Raw genomic sequence first — 22,938 nt, forward strand, 5'->3', positions numbered from 1 at the left:
GCTACGGAACCCATATTGAACTCCCCCACAGCATTTACAACAGCCATGTCCAACCTTGCTTTGGAAACAAAGGTCTGTTTAGGGCATTTATGCCAAATAACAGAGTGTAAACTCTCATTTGGATTTTGAGTTTTTTCCCTAATACACCTCTTCAACAAATCATCAAAAATAAGATAACAGATGGCAGCACTAGGCCATTCCTAAACATCATGCTCAAGAATCAAGTTGAAACACAAAAGAATCTTCGAGCTATGCCACTTTATCTGCAGGGAAGTGGGCGTGTCCATTCAAATTGAAGTGCACGTGTCATTTTAACGCCCCCGCAGAGCATTTTAAATGGCCGTACAAGCAAAATAATTATATCACAATGCGCGGCAAGGAATGAAATATCATCTGATGGAAAAATCTCATTTTCGGTTTCTGGACCATTTTTGACTGAAAAACTCAGTAGGGTCTCCCCTTAAGGAGCTTCATGTTTAATAATCACTGACCACACGATAAATCTACTTTCCTTGTAATATTGAAAGTTACCGGATGGAAAATTTGCGTGTACATTTTGAGTGAATAGGGTCGAACCTAGTGTCTTTTAAGATCACTTGTTGTTTTTATGATGAAGTCATCTAATTTTACGATATTCCATGAGGATCAGTAGATGTAATAATCACTTAAATAATAATAATATTGACTAAAGATCGGGTAAAACAGAAGTAAATGCTCGTGAGCCATAAAACTACTGTAGAGTTCCTAAATGTGAGATGGAATGTGCTCTGTTCATGAAGGGTCTGGAATATGGCCAATCCTGAGGGATACTTGTTGTATAATTGAGCAATTGATGAATTAATGGTGATATTTGATTTATTCTTGTGTATTTGGAGCGCAAGATGGATTATAATTATTGGAGCACGTGTTGCGAGTGAATTTCACAAGTAGGAAGTAAAAATAAGACGAGTAAGGCTCACGCTTGCGGTAAATTCAACCTGTAGCCCACATGATGGTAGTGCTTATGGATTTTACTAGAATCTTCCATTATAATTTCATGAATTAGATGAACTTGCATTGATATGCGAAATGTATTTCTACCAAGTGATACCCATGACTTCGATCACTAGCCACCAGTAATGAAGGATAATTTCAGTACACGAATTATTTCTGTTAGACATTACGCGTCCCGACCACCAATAAAAATCATGAATAAATTTGCCAAATCAGGATTCGATGTAAATAGTGTACATAAAAACGTGTTTCCCTAGTGTGAATGTGTGTGTGTGTAAATGTGTATATTTCTCTTGTGTCATGTTGATTTCATTTAATTTTGATCTGGCCACGCACTCGCTGTGACGCAGATCACACTCATCGTTGTGTGTCGCCTTAAGAAATAATTTTATGCCCTTAAGGGAAAGTTTAATTAAGTTAAGTCAAGGAAGACTAGGAAGGAATTTATTTTCTTAATTAGCGAGATTTAAAAGGAAAGATCATCTCGTTACTTTATGAAGGCACTCGATTTGTAAATACAATTTATTTAACTAGCTCACACGTTGGTAATGTAAATTTCTAAGATTTGAAATACTTTAAGATTAATTTGAATAGAAATGAAATGCAAAGATCAGAGGTAGGAATTCATTAGCCGCATGACTGCTTTGAAACATTGTAAAAATAAGTCATTAATAATTAATTAAAAATAATTAATTAAAAATGCTAATGATGATCATTAGGTAAATGATGCAGTGGAAAATTAATAAGAACACGATCGTGTGACAATGAAACAGGTTAATTGAATAATAAGAAAGTAATAATAATAATAATCAGAATAATAATTAATTAATTTTGAGAATTTTGGAAACAATTTTCATTTTCTACTGAAGTTCATGTTGGTGTCATTGACCAATATTAAATACTGTAAATGACAAATTCAGTTGAGTACATCTTAAAACCACGTTTTGAGACTACTTTAAATTGGTAAAGCTTTGAACACATGTTAATTTATTTAATTCTTTCAGTCAAATGTTTGGTTTGAAAAGGCAAGTGGCCTAATTACTTCTTTGGTTTCATTACAGCACAGTAAGGCTGGAGATATGAACACGCGTCACTCTAAATCGAGGAAGAAATCCAATATTATGAAAGTTCTCTGTTATATTAAAAAGGAACTAGCAAGAATATTTCATTTGTTTGTCTGCTTATGTGAATAAATGTCAGAGTGTTGTTTTAATATTTCTTTTTATCCTGCTTGGTCATCAATCCTTAACAACCCTTAAATGCCTCTAGAAAGTGATAGCCAACGATCGAACGGTCCACCTTGGGATTCCTCGCTCGATGGCTGGGCTTAGCTCGGGAAAAATGGGGGCATTTAAGATGGCTTAATCCAAGCGTGGGGCTCGAGATTGCCTTATCCAAGCTCGAAAATGGTCTTGTGCTGTCCAGTGTTTATGACATTGACAAGATCAGATGACCAATTAAATTAGGCTGATTCTGACACATTTATTCGCCCAAATTCTTGTGGCTAACATAAGCACATGTTAAATGTAACTTGTATGAATCTTATTTACAAAAAAATTCTTGCTGGTAATTAGAAATTCGAATTTGCTGCGATGATAATTAAAGTTAAATTAACAATGGTGACCGATATTGGTGAAAATTCGGAACTTTCATGATATCGACAAATCGCTGCCTTCATAAATTTGATGGAGTTCGATTCCCAATATTCCAGTATTCCGATCAGAATCCTTCCAGTACCAGAATAGCCATTTAATGAATAATTGTAACTATGGAGGACTTAAGGCAGATGTTGTTGGCTATGGAGGAGAGGATCAATGCCAACTTAGAACAAAAACTTAGTGATAGTCAGGTGAACTTAGAGAAAAAACTTAATGAACTTAATGAAAATCAGGTACACTTAGAGGAAAACTTAGAGAAAAACTTAGAGAAAGGACTCTTTGAACTCAGTAATAGTCAGGTGAACTTAGAGAAAAATTTAGAGAGAAAACTTAGTGACACTCAGGTACACTTAGAAAAAGGACTCAGTGATCTCAGTGACGCACAAATAAATCTCGAAAAATCTCTCGGGGAAGCTATTGAAGAAAAGTTGACGTACATTAAAAACCAAACTGAAGAAGGTTTAGGAAAAATATGTTCAGACATTAAACTTTTTAACGGCAAGCTAGCCTCAATGCAGAGCAAGCTCGTAATAGTTAAAAATGATTTCGCTACCATGAAAAAGGAAGTAAACGAAAACATTGCCAAGTCTATGGCGGGCATGTCCAATGAATTCAGTGAACGACTAGCGAACGTTCAGCAGGACATATTAACTGGAATCGACAAATATAAGGGCGAAGTCGAACAATCATTCCTGAATATTGAGGAAAAGATTGACACAAATTCAGAGGACCTTAAGGTTACGAAAACGGCTTGGGCAAAGAAATTCCTTGGTTTAAACGAAAAGCTACAACAAGTCGAAAAGGGCATTCTCGACAAAATCGAGACATCCCAAGTCGATAACTCAGAACGGATGGATTATATCCACGAGTCACTTGAGGATAGTTGGGGCGAAATAAAAACAATCAAAACCACCTTGATGAATGCCATACACAAGGTCACGACTGAGTCAAAAACTGAAACCGAAGGGATTCGAAAGGAGTACACGGATGGAATTAAGGAGCTTGTACATGAAATGCATCTCCTAAAAATCCAGAATGAAAACACTAGCAAGGTCACTAACTCATTGCTAGAAAAGCAGGCGTTACTGGAGCAACGTGTAACTGGCACGGGTCAGACGTCAACTCCACTTGCAGCTGTAGGAACAGGCGCTGCGAATACAATTGACATTTCTTCAGAGCCGACAGTAAATGCGTCTCAAATGAATACAACCGGCCAGACGCAAATAGTAAATATAATTCGTCTCCACGAAGACCAGCCCAAGAAATTCAATAACGTTAGAGGAAACGTGACTCCGAAAGGCTTCATTCGGGAACTGCAGGATTATTTTCGCGATGCGAAAATTCCACCAGAAAGGCAGTTAAGAGTCACCGAAAAGTTCCTGGAAGACTCAGTTCATACCTGGTTTGTCGCATTTCGATTTTCATTTGACGACTTCGAAAGTTTCAAGAAAGCATTCCTGGAGAAGTACTGGAATAGCGACGTCCAATACAACCTTAGGACGGAGTTATATGCTAGAAAATATGCATCATCTACGCCCACGAGATATGCGGATTTTCTGTCCAGTCAATTAAGAAAATTAAGAGAACTAGACTCACCACCATCAGAACCTGAGTTGGTTAAGTTGATCACACGTCAGTTACCACCAGATGTGCAGAGGATCATGATAGCCTCAAATACACAATCTGCAATCCAGGCTGAGGCGTTACTAAGACAATTAGACATGACGTCCAAGGAACCAGTTCGTCAGGGACGAAACTCGGAACCGCAGATCCATCAGGTGACAACAAATAAGGAGGAGGAATCGAAACCAGTCAACCAAGGGAGAACGTGGAAACGTAACCCTGGAGGGCAAGATTCACCTCGTGATCGATCGCCCGTACACAGAAATAGACCCATTAGAAACTGGGAATATTCCAGACGTAACGAGAGGAAGCGACCATACTCAGATTACCGAAGGAGCTGGAAACGAAACCAGGACTTCCGCCAATCAAGAGGAAGGAGAGACTGGCGAGAAGAAGAAAAGGAAAAATATCTTAAGGACCTGTAGAACTCGACACAGGAAAACGAACGATGGCGAAGAGCAATCCAAACCCAGGATACCAACCCTGATATCGTGGGGGCGGAAAGCCTTCAATATCAAGAGGCCAAGGCTCGGGGAAGCCAACATAACAACTCGAGTCAGGAGCACAGCCAAGGTGCCGATAAAAAAAAACTCCATCTCCAGTGAGAGGAGATAGCCTGAATCCTGAAGGCAAGGTCACTAAACTTCAAGAATGGATTGTGGTACAGGTCGACTCATGGACTACCAAGCCTGAAGATTTATTGGATGAAGTTGGTCAGCGTAACAGCGGAATACCATCAACTTTACCCATTATTTCAGCGCGGATCTGCAATGTTCACGTAAAATGTCTCATAGATACTGGATCGACGATTAGCGTCATTTCGACGGCATTTTTGAGAGATCTGAGGGACAGAAATGATATACCTGTCATACCGGTATCTCACGTGAAAATTAAGGGCATAATACCGGACAAGTCTGTCATGTGTAAACAACAGACATTGTTGGATGTCGAGATTGGACGGACGATATTTCCTCAGGTATTCCTAGCCATGTCCAACATTAAATTTAACATTATTCTGGGTGCAGACTTCCTAATGTCTTACCAAGCCATGATTGACATGCAGTCAAACTCCATTCAATTCAGGAAGGCGGATTTTTCCGAGACTGCTATGTTAAACCCTTCAGATGTAAACGATCCATATGCTTATTGCGGGGAAACAGACGCCTTATATCCGAGGGAAACCGAAGACCATGAGGCCTCTGAGGAAATTATAATGGCCATGGATAAAGTATTAGAAGAAGGCGATAACGACGTACATCCCTTTGATCTCATTTCTGAGAAGTCAAGGCAAGCTATGGGTACGGAAGAAAAACAGATCCAGCTGCAGAACTTGCTACTGAAATATAAGAACTTGTTCGATTCCAAACCAGGTCTTATTCCTAACTTTCAGTACTCACTTCTTGTGACAGACTGGCTACCCTTCAAGAAGAAGCCGTATCCGATACCGGAAAAATTTTACTCCAGAGTTGGCAAGATTATTGAAGAAATGGAGAGGGATGGAATCGTCATGAAAGCTAGCAGTCCATTTATTAACCCTTTAGTAGTCGTGTCTAAGCCAGACGGATCACTGCGCGTGTGTTTGGATGCTCGTTCTGTGAACGAAAAGCTAATTCCGGAGAATGATCAGCCTCCGACGATCAAAGACATCATTAGAAAATTCAGGGGTATGAGATACTTCTCTTCTGTTGACTTTACGTCATCCTACTTCCATATTCTGCTTGAAGAAAAATCCAGGCTATTGACAGGGTTCATATACGACCAACAAACCTATGTTTTCTGCAGGCTACCATTTGGAATCCGTAACGCTGGCTCCGCGCTTATCCGAGCACTCGAAAGATGCCTAACCGACGAGGTTAAAGCCTTTACAACGAGGTATGTTGATGATCTCCTCCTAGCGAGTGAGACCTTAGAGGAACACTTCGTTAAACTGGAGAAACTCCTCAAGAATTTATCCGACGCTGGCTTCCACATAAACCTGAAGAAATCCCACTTTTGCAAGTCCGAGATCCTATTTCTGGGACATGTCATAGACGGCGATGGCGTGAAACCCAACCCAGTCAAGATCGAAGCCATTAGTAATTTTCCAAAGCCTATGAGAGTGAAACAGGTCCGACAATTCTTGGGAATGGCCCAGTTCTTTTCGAACCACTGTCCTAATTACACTCAGACAGTTGCTCCGTTGCAGGATCTCCTAAAGAAGGGCAATAGATGGAAGTGGAGCGCCGAATGTGACAAAGCCTTCGCTAAGACGAAAGAAATGCTCGTAAACAACGTTAAGCTGGGATACCCTGACTTTACTAGGCCCTTTATTCTACAAACAGATGCCTCAAACATTGGGATAGGAGCTGTTCTTTTCCAAGAAGATCAGGAGAACCCTGAAAACAGGACATACTTGGCTTTCGTCAGCAGGAAGATAAGGAAGCACGAAAAACATTACTCCGTGACTGAACTGGAAATGTTATCCATAGTCTACGCTCTTAAATATTGGCAGAAATTAATTTACGGATTTCCCATCATTGTCAGGACTGACCATCGTGCATTAACCTTCATGTTAAAAACAACTATGGCTTCCGAACGAGTTTTCAGATGGACACTCTTTGTACAACAATTTAACCTCCAGTTAGAACATTGCTCTGGGAAGAACAACTTGTTAGCCGACTGCCTAAGTCGAAACCCTAATTCTGAAGTCGCAGAGATACATCAGATAACGTTAATACAGGAAGACCACGAGTTCCTACGCAAACTTGGTTACCTTCGACAGGCACAGAAACGGGACCTTAAGTTACGGCCTATCATTGACTGTCTTGAAGACAAACTTACTCCAAACGAGCCAGGATTTAGGAAAATAAGGAGGCAAGCTAGAAATTTCTGCTATATCAATGGAATCCTGTATAAGTTCATTGACTCTGCTAGGACGAAACTACGAGCTGTTATACCACCGAAGCTACGGGAACTTCTTACTTGGCACGTCCATAGAATTACAGGTCATGGTGGAGTAGATAAGACTGTTGCCACGATATTAGAATCATTCACATGGGAAGGATTGAGAACTTTTGTAAATGATATCATCAGGACGTGTGACACTTGTCAGAGAGTCAAACCAAGCTCTCATTTGTTACAGCAAAGTCCCATTCCTATTTTGCCATCTGCTCCGAAAGAACTCTACGCAATGGACTTGTTCGGTCAAATTCCAACTTCTAAGCGAGGGAACCGTCATGTGGTTGTGACCATCGATGTGTTTTCCAAGTACGTGACGTTATATCCAATCCAGAAAGCCACTACTAAAGCCGTTCTGTGGAGAATCACCCGGAATATAATTCCTCACATGGGAAAGCCTCAGGCCATTCTAACAGACCACGGACCACAATTCACCTCGGCCGAATTTAAGCAAGCCATGACTCAACTGGGCATCAAACATGTACTAAATTCCGTGAGACATCCGTCCAGTAATCCAGCGGAACGTGTAATGCAAGAGCTGGCCGAGTTCTGTAGAATATTTTGCGGGAATGCTCATTGGAAATGGGTAGATGTACTTCCAATTATTATGGAGTGTTCTAATGGCACTGTTCATGAAGCTACCTCCCAAATTCCATCAGTGCTTCATTTTAATAATTATCCTGTGAGATCTTGGGATCACATCATTCAGTGTCCTGGTACCGTAAGACCTACTCCCCAGGAAAACATTGAGAAGGCAACGAAATCACTGAGACGCCACGCTGAGAGACGTAACCGTAGGGTTCAAGGGAGAAAATTTCACCGGCCTCTCCGATTAAACGAATACGTATTATTGAGGAGACCTGCTGTGTCCGAACCTACGAGCAAATTTTATGCTAAATTTGCACCCTTGTTTGTGGGACCCTTCAAGATCATTAAAGTCTTTGGCAACAACTCCTATAAAATACAAAGTCTGGATAAATCTTACGAAGCTGTCCACAATGCCGCTAATCTAAGACTCTACCGAACACCTACACCACTAGCTGACACCGTGTAACCACCTATTAAAGGGAAAATTAAGTTACTGAAGATGGAAACAAAATTTATGGAACACCCTGTATGGAGAGACTAGGCTACTGGATGCCAGGAGCGGAACGAAGAACTCCGAGTCTCGAGGAGGACGGACACCTGTCGCAAGCTCAACTACGTTACTACCAAGTGATTCATCAGCCAATTTTCCGGAACAATGGAAATGGACACTGTTATGTAATAATTTCATCTGCAAACGAAATTATACTCCAACCAAGGGAGAGATGTCCCCGTTAAAATTGGCGATATTACGAATATTTTAACAAGTGGAAAGCAAAAATTTTATTGTCTGCTTGAAGCAGAAGCATGTCATTTGGGAAGTAGTGGCGAGCTGAGAACGAGTTTTTTTTGTCGTTCAGAGGGGTGACATACACCAGCGAGACTGTGCCAAGGTCAAAACAAACCACGTGACTGCCTTCGCACGCGCGCAACCCAGCTTGTTTCTGGAATAGTCTGCGCAAATTAAAGGAGACCATCAGCCAATTGCCGTTCTCGCTGAAGAACACGCCTCCCTGGCTAATTAGATAAAAGGCCTTGCTTCGAGTGAATCGCTCTCTTTATGCGCTTATTCTGAAGCTCTCTCTGAATATATTCTTCGCTGTGTGAGACATCACATTACCGGACCACGTGGAAAGAAAATTTTCAAGTCAAGTCGACGCCCGTTCTACCAGATTTAGTCTGATAATTAGTGAATTCTGTGGAATAAAAACGCCTAGGAGCCAAGTTAAGTGTGACAGTGTAGACGAGCTGTTTATATTCTGCGTGTGCTTGTGCAAAATACTTAATTTTGTCATCTCAGTTACAGCTTGTGACCAGCAATCTACGGAAGACGTCTTAGAATTGAACATCTGAAGATGAAGAATTCCGCAACCACCGGCAACATAATTTCATCGAGAGACACATATTGCAGAGCCTCCATGGAGCTGTAAAAATGTAAGGCGTCTCTGGTAATTGGAAGGAGACTGGCCGGAGTATGCTGAAATAACTGACTGTCGACGGGAATCGAACTTCACAAAAACTTGAGTACCCTTTTAATTTAATTTATCTGTCTTACCTTTTGTACAACTAGAGGTCTTTCTTCATAAGTCTTAGATCTATTAGTTTGCTGTAGTTAGACATATTTCATTTTCCTACTTCTTAAGGTGTCGTGGTAGACTAGGTACGTGTGAATGAGATTTTGGAATCTATTAGAGTAGACATGTAGGTTGTCTTTGAATGATTTCCCATGCTTAAGGAGCTTCATGTTTAATAATCACTGACCACACGATAAATCTACTTTCCTTGTAATATTGAAAGTTACCGGATGGAAAATTTGCGTGTACATTTTGAGTGAATAGGGTCGAACCTAGTGTCTTTTAAGATCACTTGTTGTTTTTATGATGAAGTCATCTAATTTTACGATATTCCATGAGGATCAGTAGATGTAATAATCACTTAAATAATAATAATATTGACTAAAGATCGGGTAAAACAGAAGTAAATGCTCGTGAGCCATAAAACTACTGTAGAGTTCCTAAATGTGAGATGGAATGTGCTCTGTTCATGAAGGGTCTGGAATATGGCCAATCCTGAGGGATACTTGTTGTATAATTGAGCAATTGATGAATTAATGGTGATATTTGATTTATTCTTGTGTATTTGGAGCGCAAGATGGATTATAATTATTGGAGCACGTGTTGCGAGTGAATTTCACAAGTAGGAAGTAAAAATAAGACGAGTAAGGCTCACGCTTGCGGTAAATTCAACCTGTAGCCCACATGATGGTAGTGCTTATGGATTTTACTAGAATCTTCCATTATAATGTCATGAATTAGATGAACTTGCATTGATATGCGAAATGTATTTCTACCAAGTGATACCCATGACTTCGATCACTAGCCACCAGTAATGAAGGATAATTTCAGTACACGAATTATTTCTGTTAGACATTGCGCGTCCCGACCACCAATAAAAATCATGAATAAATTTGCCAAATCAGGATTCGATGTAAATAGTGTACATAAAAACGTGTTTCCCTAGTGTGAATGTGTGTGTGTGTAAATGTGTATATTTCTCTTGTGTCATGTTGATTTCATTTAATTTTGATCTGGCCACGCACTCGCTGTGACGCAGATCACACTCATCGTTGTGTGTCGCCTTAAGAAATAATTTTATGCCCTTAAGGGAAAGTTTAATTAAGTTAAGTCAAGGAAGACTAGGAAGGAATTTATTTTCTTAATTAGCGAGATTTAAAAGGAAAGATCATCTCGTTACTTTATGAAGGCACTCGATTTGTAAATACAATTTATTTAACTAGCTCACACGTTGGTAATGTAAATTTCTAAGATTTGAAATACTTTAAGATTAATTTGAATAGAAATGAAATGCAAAGATCAGAGGTAGGAATTCATTAGCCGCATGACTGCTTTGAAACATTGTAAAAATAAGTCATTAATAATTAATTAAAAATAATTAATTAAAAATGCTAATGATGATCATTAGGTAAATGATGCAGTGGAAAATTAATAAGAACACGATCGTGTGACAATGAAACAGGTTAATTGAATAATAAGAAAATAATAATAATAATAATCAGAATAATAATTAATTAATTTTGAGAATTTTGGAAACAATTTTCATTTTCTACTGAAGTTCATGTTGGTGTCATTGACCAATATTAAATACTGTAAATGACAAATTCAGTTGAGTACATCTTAAAACCACGTGTTGAGACTACTTTAAATTGGTAAAGCTTTGAACACATGTTAATTTATTTAATTCTTTCAGTCAAATGTTTGGTTTGAAAAGGCAAGTGGCCTAATTACTTCTTTGGTGTCATTACAGCACAGTAAGGCTGGAGATATGAACACGCGTCACTCTAAATCGAGGAAGAAATCCAATATTATGAAAGTTCTCTGTTATATTAAAAAGGAACTAGCAAGAATATTTCATTTGTTTGTCTGCTTATGTGAATAAATGTCAGAGTGTTGTTTTAATATTTCTTTTTATCCTGCTTGGTCATCAATCCTTAACAACCCTTAAATGCCTCTAGAAAGTGATAGCCAACGATCGAACGGTCCACCTTGGGATTCCTCGCTCGATGGCTGGGCTTAACTCGGGAAAAATGGGGGCAATGGGACCGAGACTAGTACCTTGCAACATCACATTGTAATGTTTTTTTTAAACATCACATGATTGTAAAGTATTGAGAAGGTGGATCATAAATTTGTATTTATTTTTACGTATAGTCTTTACTCAATATGGAACCAACTATGAAATTTATAGCTTTGACACTACTCATTTGTTAGAAATCATTCAGACAAAGAAGGAAAAGTGCCTAACCAACTACAGTACTTGGTTGACCACTACCAAGTTATATATTTACGTTACATTTTAGGAGCTATAGCCATTATTGATTATCATCTTCATGTTTTTTTATGTGTAAATATTGTCAGATAACCATTAATTTTGTGCTATTCTCTGAGAGAATATGGTTATAATTACATGGGCCCAGGATTAGGACAGATGACCTGGGACTTGAAATTCATTACTACATAACATTTGTCTGGAGTAAGTGCGGAAAAATCTGGGGAAACTCTGGGCACAGAATAGGTACTAAGGCCCATGATTATATCTCTCAACTCAGGTTTACTGCAGAGGATGTCTTAGCCTGCATGATTTATGATTAAACCTTTTTATACATAGTGTGTAACACAGAGATAAAAATGATGTGACTCACTTGGGTGATGGAGTTTTCTTTACAGGTTCAGCTTCTAGTTTGGTCATTGACTGAATCTGAGGCGGCTGATTCTCCTTTTCCTTACTGGACTTATCACGAGGTTGAGATGGTTTCCGTTCCACCTCTTTCACGCTTTCATAAACATGATAAAGGAGGTTATCAATCGGTAGTGGAGGTGATGCCTTAGGTTTAGGTTTAGCTATCGTAGGTGCTGGACGTGGTGGTGGGAGAGGAGGATCCCTGAACGGCTCAGGGGGTGGGGGATCATCTCGGAACTGTTTTGGTGGGGGAAGACGTAGCTCTTCGTATGGATGGTCTATGACAGGCACATCAGGATCGGGTGGATCCACTAGCTTCTGCAGTTTCGCTCGCAGCTGCTCACCATTCACCACACGTTGGTGTTGTTTGGACGAAGGTGTAGACACAAGATGTCGATCAACCCTAAGTTTGATACCAAAGTCACTACCATCAGGACTTAACTGTCCACTGGACATGTCACCTGAAGTTCGACGGCTTGAGTTTGAAACCCAACCACTTTGTTCAGATGTAATATCTGAGAGGGAGGAAGACGGGGGGGAAGACAAAGAAGGGCCACCACCAGGGGACTTTCCTGGAGACTGCGATTTCGTCTTAACAGTGACCGTTGTAGCAACAGTAGAAGGCTCGATCAAGCTGGACTCCACAGAAATTAGGGCAGGATCTACAGAACTATAAAGTCCAACTTCTAACTTACTCAGTTCTGTTGGTGCATTACCCACTGAAGGCTTGGCCAAAAGTGGCTCCAATGGGATTTCATCCTTTGAAATCGCAGGAGGGAGGGGTAAAGATAGCAAAGGAGGGGAAAGGGGACCCACGAGATTGGGCATAGATTCACTGCTATTAGCTGCGGTTGTGAAATGTTCACCACTCAACAAGGCTTCAGCAGATTCACCTACAAGGCACGCTCGCTGCAACACAGCCACGCTAGGCATTGACATGGTGCTTTGGGAGTGCTTCATAGTGATGGGAGTTGTATCCCCATTGGTTGCTTCACTTAAATTGAATGGTACACTTGCACTCTGCTCCAATCGTCGGTATCCCACAGCCAAAGAATCACCAGAATCAGTTGAAGGTGATGTTCCAGCACCATTTCCATTAGCCACCTTTAATTCCAGTCTCAAGTTATTCTTTAGTTTCTCCTTCAGATTCTGACGGAGTGGATTGGGAAGCAACGGCGGACCAAGAGGTAGTGTAGCAGTAACTGATAGAAGAGTTGTTGGTGAAATATAAGCAGGCTTGAGGCAATCCACACTCTTCTCCCGTCTTATCTGCGTGGACGATGATCGGGCCATATTTAGGATATGGGGAATACCAACTGACGGATTTGGAGCAGACGATGATGTCGTTGGAGGCACAGGATGCGGTGCAGATCTTCGAGGTTGAAACAACTCAGGTATGAGAGTTGGTTTGCTTACAAAAGGTGGGCCAGTGTTCATATTACTAACGCTGTTAGTCCCAGTAGTACGCAGCTGGTCCAAGGATTTACTATGTCTTGCAGGAAGAGATGATTTCCGCAAGCCATCGCTTTCTGCACTATGAAGGACCAGAGTACCACCAGCAGATGCAGGTGCTCTGATATGGCGACCGCTGTGTGGAGCTAAAGTTAAGGTGGCTTTCAGCACATCTCCGGCTTGCACAATGCGCTGCTCATTCACACCCAAAAGTCCTGGAAACAAATATAAACAACTCAGTTGATTTTCATACAAAGAAAGAAGCAAGGAATTCACATGAATAATACAATAAATTTGATTATCACTTAACTATTCAGCTTTTAAGTAAAATGTGAAAGAATTTTCCAATTAATTGCTCAACCTCACAGCTCAATCAGCCGACATAAAAAATAATTTATAGTGAATAATTCTAAACTGTGACTAGGATGAACAACAATCAAACCTACAACAAATGATATATAAAACGAACTAGTGCTTTTCACTGTGTGTTTATTTTAATGAGAATAGTGCCAGTGACAATGTATTGCATCTTAAATGTACAGTATCTCTGGGAGATTACTTTACATCAAGTGCTGAAAAATTCTTTCTTCCTCAAGGCACAACTGAACACATTGTATCATGTTCCTTGCCGTTAACTGGAGCATTTTGTTGCCATTTTCATTGATTTTACATGTAATCCTTCACCTTCAGATCATTCAGAGTTTGAAGACATGAAGCGTAGACTCTTGCCTTCATACAACCTCACAGGAAGGAGTCTAGTGAGGTCAAATTTGGTGTTTTTAGTGGTCAAAAGTACTAGGAGATGATTTGGTCCCCATAGAATTTTCGGTTCGGCACCATGGACTGATGTGACGAATGACAAATGGCATCAATCTGTTGAAAGAACCCTTGACGCAGGTCAATATCATCCAGCTGCACAATGAATTCCATGAAAATCCATTGGTATTCACTGTTCCATAAAAAAATACAGGAATATTTCCTTTCTTTTGTTGTTGTATTGGTTTGTGTCACATCAGGTCAGAGAGGTGATGATGATATAGGACAGGGATAGACCAAGGAAAACCAAGAAAAACTATCTACAGGGCTCCTGCCCTAATAGACTATGGGAAGACTGCTACAGTCACACCTGAAAGTCTATATCAGCCACTGACATTGTAGATGGTTCATTTCATTAATATGATGTTCAGTTGTTTTCAACTTGTGTATCAATGTGAGCATTGAATTGCTGCCTGGATCAAATTTATTATTCAGTCATTTTTCACATAAGCGGACCTTGCACCAATGTGAGACTAAATGCTAGGAAAGAAGAAGTGGTAATTTTTCATATGGGACAGCCATTGCTGTATCACATGTTATCACATTAGGTACCAAGTAATGGCAAATTAGAATGATAATGACTAAGAATGCACTGGTGCAAGGCAAAGGAAACAGTGACAGTTGCAAGTTGCAAAACAACTGTACCTCCTTGTGACACATAAATGAAACACCTAAATATCTTGTGTGACACATGAGCAGAAGTTCAAGACATCTCACGTAATTTGAAAGGAAAATAAAATATTGCAAAGTGTTCCTCTTCCAATGAATGAATAAAGAAAAGTATGGATTTTATAATATCTCTGTACTACTACTACTACTACTACTACTACTACTACTACTACTCCTACTACTACCCATCGAACACAGCAGAAAAATGTGTATTCTACTGTATCCCTTTCAGAACAGTACCAACAACCATCTCCCTGTGTCTTTCCCATCTTCATGGCATATACGCCAAATCTTCCATGTCCTGTCAGGATCTGCGACAGATAGTAATCTACCTGCCGGTGTCTACATTTATGCCAGCCTCCTATGTCGAGTATTAGTTTTTTTGTCCATTGTCCAACATTGGTTGTGCTATCCCATCGGCCTTGCTAGTCTAGTAAGAGCTGGTTCCTCAAGGCTTTCTTTTCTTCAGCAGATATAGCCGCACCCCTTTCGTGCCAAAGTTTTCTCTCTACCATGAGGAGGTCAATGGGAATACTGGAAGTTACAACTTGTAAAGCTGTTGTCGAAACAGTTCGATATGCACAGGTAACTCTGAGCAGCATTTTCCTCTGTACTCTTTCCATAGCTCTCCGGTGAATCTTCTTCCTGAGTGCATTGTGCCAGATAGGTGCAGCATAAAGTACAGTGGAATATACTGCAGAGAACATAATCTGTCTCTTAACTTTTCTTGGTCCCCTGATGTTAGGCATAAGTCTAGCTAATGCCGATGCCTTCTTCTCTGCCTTTTGAGTTACTGCCTTCACATGTGCACTAAATGTGCCATTCCTGTCGATAAGAACCCCAAGGTATCGTACAGACTTCCCTGGAATAATCACTGCATCATTTAATAAGAAGCGGACATTCTTCCCATTCCTGGAACCTTTCAAAATTACAGCCTCAGTCTTATGTGGAGCCAGTCTCAATTTATTATTTACCATCCAAAGGTTAACTCGTCACAGTGATTCATTTACTCGGAAAGTCAGTTCCTCTACATTCTCTGCTACTACCACAATTGCAAGGTCATCTGCATTACCGACAGATGTTGTCCCTTTTGTAAGCTGCAGGCGTAGGACGTCATCATATAGAATGTTCCACAAGGTGGGTCCCATGACAGATCCCTGTGGAACGCTAGCACTCATTTCAAGGTCTTCTAAATCATCAAGTCGTTTCTTTGTCCTTTGAAGTACTTAGCAATTATTTGTTGTAGATACTGAGAAATGTTCTTCCTATGAAGTTCTCTCAAAATAATACTCCAAGAAGCAGTGTTAAAAGCATTTTTGACATCTAGCGTTAATGCCTGAGGCATTAATAAAGTATCGATTAGGTGGTTATTTATACTTACTTCTTGATTAAACATCGATACGGTCATGAAATGGACAACTTGTAATCTAGCGTTATGAAAACAGCCCATTTCTCACTGCTTTCTGCCTGTATTTGAATCACCCTCTCAATAGCTTGGGTTGTGGTTCTGCCCTTTCGAAATCCAAACTGGTTCAAAGAAAGTCCTCCCTGCTGTTCGGATTCTTTCTCTAGTCTCGTTTTAATCAATCCTTCGTAAAGCTTGCTCAAGGTGTTTGATAAGCGAAGTGGTCTGTACGCTGATGGATCTAAAGATAGTTTCCCTGCCTTCAATAACAGCACTAGTTTGGCTACTTTCCACTCATCGGGGAATTCACGCTTTTTCAGTTAATCATTGAAGACTGATAAGATCCAACCACGTGCCACCTCAACTGCATACTTGATGGCTTCTGGTGGGATGCCATCTACACCTGGTGCCTTACCAGACTTCATATTGCATGCTACCTTTTGTAGCTCAACCACAGTAAACGGTTCTGCAACCATAAAATCTGATTCCATTTCAAGTCTGTCATTAGTACAAGGAAACAACGCCATCGCTATGGCTTTCCTTCTATCAGCTGGGAGCTGAACTGGTACCCTGTTGATTAATCGACCAGTCACTATCTTATATCCCGCCCCCCAGATACCACTGTCCAGATCTTCACATAGCTTTTGCCGGAGATTTCTCTTAGAATCCTTTATTAGCTTCATTAGTTGCCTCTTTGATGCCTTATAGTCATCTTCTAACTGTATTAAGTCGACCTGGCTGATTCTTTTCCTAGATCTTGTAAGGATTCGTCTCTTACGATTGCAGTCTTTCCTTTGCATGTCTATTTCATTGTTCCAACAGTAAGGGACACATGTTTTATATTTTGCTGATCCCCTCAGTCGGCTGGTCCTACAAGCATCTTTAAGAACAGCAGTTACATCTTTTAGAGTATGTTGCGCTGTATCTACAGTTTGTAACATCCATTCGATTGCAATTAAAAAAATTTCTCTGTTATAATTCCACACCATTTTCGTGATATCATTAAACTTCTTCGATCCCTTAACTTGAAAATAAATTAAATGATGGTCGCTGTGAGATTCATCTTCCATAACCTCCCAGTCGACAATGCATGATGCTATACCCTGCGTTGAGCACGTGACGTCTATGAAAGACTCTGTGCTCCCTCTGGAAAAAGTTGGTAAGATTCCAGCATTATGAACCACTAAGTCTAGGGTCGCTATCCATTCTGCCCAACATTCTCCCCTGCGATCTGCAGTTGGTGCCCCCCCACAGAGGCGACTTGACATTTAGGTCTCCCAGAATGATAGATTCAATACCTGACGCCATACAGCCCTGAACTATTACGTCTACCTCAGCTTTGAAAATATCAAAAGGGATGTTAGGAGAGATATAACAACAATAAATCTGACATTGCTGAAGTTGAATACACAAATATCTTTCTTCTGCCCTTATGTTTAGCACCTCCAACTTATCATTTAAAAAATATGCAGCTACATCACATCTTTTGTCCATGAACCAACCACCTTCAGCTACTCACCTTCTGTTTGGCTCGCTAGTAAGCACTAAGTCTACGTTCCTTTCCAAAGCTGTTGCATACATAATGTCATGACTGTCGGGTTTCCTCATGAGATTCGCCTGCAGTATGTCCATTATTGGTCGTTTAAATTCAACTTCCTTGCCTCTAATATCAACTTCCTGTAAGTAGGGCATTTCATTTGATCTGAGCGGTGGCCTTCTACTTGGCACATGGTGCAAAACGAATTGTTCCCACAATCCTTCGCCAAATGGCCTTCTTGTCCACAATTTAGACAGCTCCGAGACCAGTCATCCTTAACGTCGCACTGTGGCACTTTATGTCCAAATCCAAGACATTTAAAACACCTTGCAACTGTAACTCTTTCCTTCACCAGACAGGTTGCCCAGCCTACATTTATTTTCTTTTTCTTTAATAGTACCGTATTTCACGGCATAATCGTCGCCACCGCGTAATCGTCGCATCCTTTATTTTCAATACAAAAATCGGACTTTAAACCTTTAATTACATAATCGTCGCACGTCCAAATTTTGTTCACTAATCTGGTTAAAAGGTAAATGGAACTGCAACGTAAGTTGCACATGAATGCGCAATTTAAATACGTGTATGGTTTATGGGCAATTTGGCAACACAGTCACGTTTGCGACATGTTGCACAACGTATAAATAAATAATACCGGTATATGTACGACGCATGGCTTACCGGTAGACTATCGGCAGTTTGACAACGTAGTCGCGAGACAGTGTACTATTTATTCACTACCTACATATTATGAGTTCCCATTTGAAATACGTAAGGCTGTAAGTTATCGCTTATCGGCAACGTCACCAGGAAATACCGGCTAGGTAGGTTGAATGGACCTCGAACCAGCCCTCAGATACAGGTAAAATTCCCTGACCCGGCCGTGAATTGAACCCGAGGCCTCCGTGTAAGAGGCAAGCACGCTACCCCTACACCATGGGGCCGGCTCCTGTGTTATTGCGCACGAAGTGAAATCCAAGACGATAACGCACATTTCCACGGAATTATTCAGCCGAATTATTTACGATGTCTCAGTTGTCATCGCTAGACTCTTATCTTACTACTACGTCATAAGTGTCCGGGCATGGGATGAAAACTTTTATACAAGCAGTCAAGATAATTATTATCCAATGCTATTAAAGTTTTATTTTATAAACTCGTCAGTAATGTAATGTAAAATCATCAATAACTGGGAAGAAACATTAACCTAATTACCGTATGTTTAAAATAAATTGAAAAAAATGAATGTTTGTTACTGACGTCTCGGAATACAGTCAACTATACAGTAGATCTACACCGCGCTAGCTAAGAGCTCCGGTTTGCGAGCTTTGCGCAAGCGCAGTAGTGTGTCGCAACCAACGAGCTAAACTGATAAATTGTTGCATGCTTCCTTGCTGCCTAACAGTATTGGCTGTTCTGGAATGGACAGATCACAGATGCATTTATTTGTTTCAGATTTACGTGATTACTGTAGACATGTGTGCGTGAGAATTTAAGTTTTTAATTTGTATTTTGGGTGTTTGCAGAAATAATTTGTTTTAATAGTGAACAATTACGGAAAGTCATTTATATCGCAAAACATTAACGTGTGAAGCATTTATAAGCGATTATGGGTAAATATAGAAACTATTCTGCGGGCTTCAAGCTAAGCGTAATTGCCTTCGCTGAACAGCACGGGAACAGAGCTGCAGAAAGAAAATTTTCTGTGAGTGAAAAGTTGGTGCGTGACTGGCGGAAAGTAAAAAACAAGCTAAAAAGCACAAACCCTTCTAGACGCGCGTTTAGAGGTCCTAAAACAGGGAAGTTTCCTATAATTGACGAAGAAGTGTTTAGGTACGTCAGTGAAATACGTAACAATGGCTGCAGTGTATCATATGAAATGTTACAAATTAAGGGACAGGAGGTAGCGCGCAAACACAACATACCGGTAACTCAGTTTAAGGTGACTCGTGGGTGGATTAAGGGGTTCATGCGACGACACAATCTGTCAGTGCAAAGGAGAACAACACTAAGCCAAAAGTTGCCTGCTGATTACACGGACAAGATTGTAAATTTTCACTGATTTGTCATACGTTTGCGCAAGGAAACTTCGTACTTGCTTTCTCAAATCGGTAATGCCGATCAGACTCCAATCTTTTTTGATATGCCTCGCAACAGCACTATTGCGCTAAAAGTATCACGGAGTGTATTAATGAAAACCAGCGGTAGTGAGAAGTTGCGATGCACGGCAATGCTAGCCATTGCATCTGACGGGAGAAAGTTGCCGCCTTACATCATTTTCAAGAGGAAAACGATGCCTAAGAATATACAGTTTCCCCGTGGAATTCATGTACGAGTGCAACCAAAGGGTTGGATGGACGTAGAACTCATGCTGGACTGGGTTAAAACTGTGTGGAATAGAAGACCTGGTGCACTACTAAAACAACCAGCTCTGCTTGTTTTAGATAGTTTCCGAGGTCACCTCGTGAACGAAGTGAAGCAAATTCTCACTACAAATAAGACACGACAGATAGTCATTCCTGGTGGCCTAACATCTGCTTTGCAGCCACTAGACGTATGTGTTAATAAACCCTTTAAAGACCACTTACGTCGATTTTACAACGAGTGGATGATGAGCGGCGATCAGGAATTGACGCCCGCCGGAAATATCAGGCATCCACCCTTGGACTTGTTATGCTCGTGGGTGAAGAAGAGTTGGGATCTTATACCACCTGAACTAGTCTCCAAGAGCTTCAAAAGGACTGGGATTTCGAATGCACTAAACGGTTCCGAAGATGACGCAGTGTGGCAGGGAGACGAAGAATCTGATACTGGTATTAACAGAGGCGAGGACGGCGCATCAGATAGCGAAACCTGCGATAGCGACACGGAAGATTTGGAATAAATTGTGTACCGGTAAGTCCGCATTTCACAACAAAGCGATAATTTTTCGCAAGTGTAATATTTCAACTTTAATACTCAAATTAATGACAAATTAACTTAATACGTTCATTTTTATTTTCAGGTTGGAAAAACGTTCGCCGAATTGTTGCGAAAAATTATGAATTTTGTTTTAGACTATTTTAATTATTTTGATGTATAAACGCGAGTATTACGTGCATCTTAAATTTGTATCAAATACAATTTAGTTATAAATACATTTTTTGAGTAATACAAATACTGGTATTAAATATTCATCGTATAATGGTCGCACCCTACAATATTTTTCGAAAATTTTGGTATAAAAAGTGCGACGATTATGCCGTGAAATACGGTAGTTTCGATGGTTCCGTTGGCAAGATTACGGTAGCATTCAGATTTCCAAACCTCCCCGGTCTTACGAACGTAATATTGATCTGTGATTCTTCAACATCAGCTTCTAAGGAGAGTGCTGCTCTAAGATAATTTTCATTTAGATCCGGGTCCATACCGTACACTAGAATTGTTGTATTCTTCCTCTTTGTTGAAACCTCTACTTCCTTGACATTTTTTATTATCTCACATTGTAATACGTCAGCCTTTCCTTTGCCTTCTACAGTAAGTATTAGGTCATCCTTTGCTGTTTTTCTTATTCATTTTATTTTAACACCAATTTTTTCGATGTTTACCCCTTCCTTTACTGTTTTGAGCATTTCGGCGTACGTTTTGCCAGCAGCTTTTCACATAACTGTTTCCTGAGTATTATTATTTAAGGGTTTTTCGATGTTAACCCCACAGAAACAGCTTGTTTTACCTGTGTTTTACCCGGCTCCAAGCACCCTATTTCGATATCACTCTTACGAAACATCCATTCCAAGACTTTCCTTGTATAATTCTGGTCAAGACTATCCGGGATAGTTATCAGCACCTTCTTTCTTGCATGAGTCTCAATTATCTCCCTCCAGTGGGTGAGACATGAATATAGGCTCTGCAAGTCATTCACTCCATCTTGTTTAAATGAATATGGTATTACATACACATATCGCAGCTTCTCCCACTCTCCTCCTCGACTCGTGTAGGTTTGCGTGACAGTGCGCAGGAATTCCGTCTTACCTTCCTCCAGGTTAGAGTTCAGCAAGTCAGAGATTTCTGAATGCATATTCTTCATGCTTCTCATAATTCCATCCTCCTCTGTAAGATGTTTGGGATTTACAACCATTGATATATCCCAATCAGTCAATTTCCCAATGTCCGACTCGTTGGCTGAACGGTCAGCGTACTGGCCTTCTGTTCACACGGTCCCGGGTTCGATTCCCGGCCGGGTCGGGGATTTTAACCTTAATTGGTTAATTCCAACGGCAAGGGGGCTGGGTGTATGTGTTGTCTTCATCATCATTTCATCCTCATCACGACGCGCAGGTCGCCTACGGGAGTCAAATAGAATAACCTGCACCCGGCGAGCCGAACCCGTCCTGGGATATCCCGGCACTAAAAGCCATACGACATTTCATTTTTTTCAATTTTCCAATATTTCCGGAGATGACGTGCGTGTTACTATAAACACAGTCAGGCCATTCCTTATCCAAAAGCTTTGCAAAATCTTCAAAGCACATAGCTTCCAAGAGGGTCTCCTCTATATCTAGCATTCTGTCACTGAATTGCACCTGTGTCCCAACATCACGGGTTATTTTCTTACTAAAGGTAGAGCCCTGTTCCAAATCACTCCTAACCTTTGGATCTTCATTCATATCAAATTGTTCCCATTCCCACAAACGACTACGAATGATTTCTGCCATTTGTACCATTTCTTTATCTCTGTTTCGGTATTAGGAGTCATCTTAACTAAAGCTAGTAAGTCTTCATTGTTTTTGACTAACTTCTCAGTTTCTAGTCGCTTCCCCTCTAATCCTACTCTTTGGCTTAAAGTCTTCGTACTCTGTAGTTCCATGGTTACGTCCAGCTCCTCATCCGACATAGTACCTATGGTCACCGCCCGCTTCACACCGCTAAGCTCTCCCGCTTGTGACAGGCCTTGGTTTTCTACATCTATTTCAACCTCTCTGAATTTGACATTGCTACGCTCAATACCTCTACTCTCTTTTCTCTTT

The 22,938-nt window shown here is 40.4% G+C and overlaps 1 protein-coding gene across 1 annotated transcript in view; it reads right to left on the reverse strand.

Moving 5' to 3' along the window:
* The window catches only part of LOC136864721 (protein FAM135A), a 570,393-nt gene that overhangs the window by 60,958 nt on the left and 486,497 nt on the right, over positions 1-22,938 (reverse strand). Inside the window, exons 13-14 of the mRNA XM_068226397.1 lie at positions 12,016-13,720; positions 6,801-6,818 (exon numbers count right to left, since the gene is read on the reverse strand). Of these exons, the coding sequence (XP_068082498.1) occupies positions 6,801-6,818; positions 12,016-13,720 (1,723 nt within the window). The remainder of the gene's footprint in view (positions 1-6,800; positions 6,819-12,015; positions 13,721-22,938) is intronic.

The sequence above is a fragment of the Anabrus simplex genome, chromosome 2, assembly GCF_040414725.1.
Source record: "Anabrus simplex isolate iqAnaSimp1 chromosome 2, ASM4041472v1, whole genome shotgun sequence".
Lineage (NCBI taxonomy): Eukaryota > Metazoa > Arthropoda > Insecta > Orthoptera > Tettigoniidae > Anabrus > Anabrus simplex.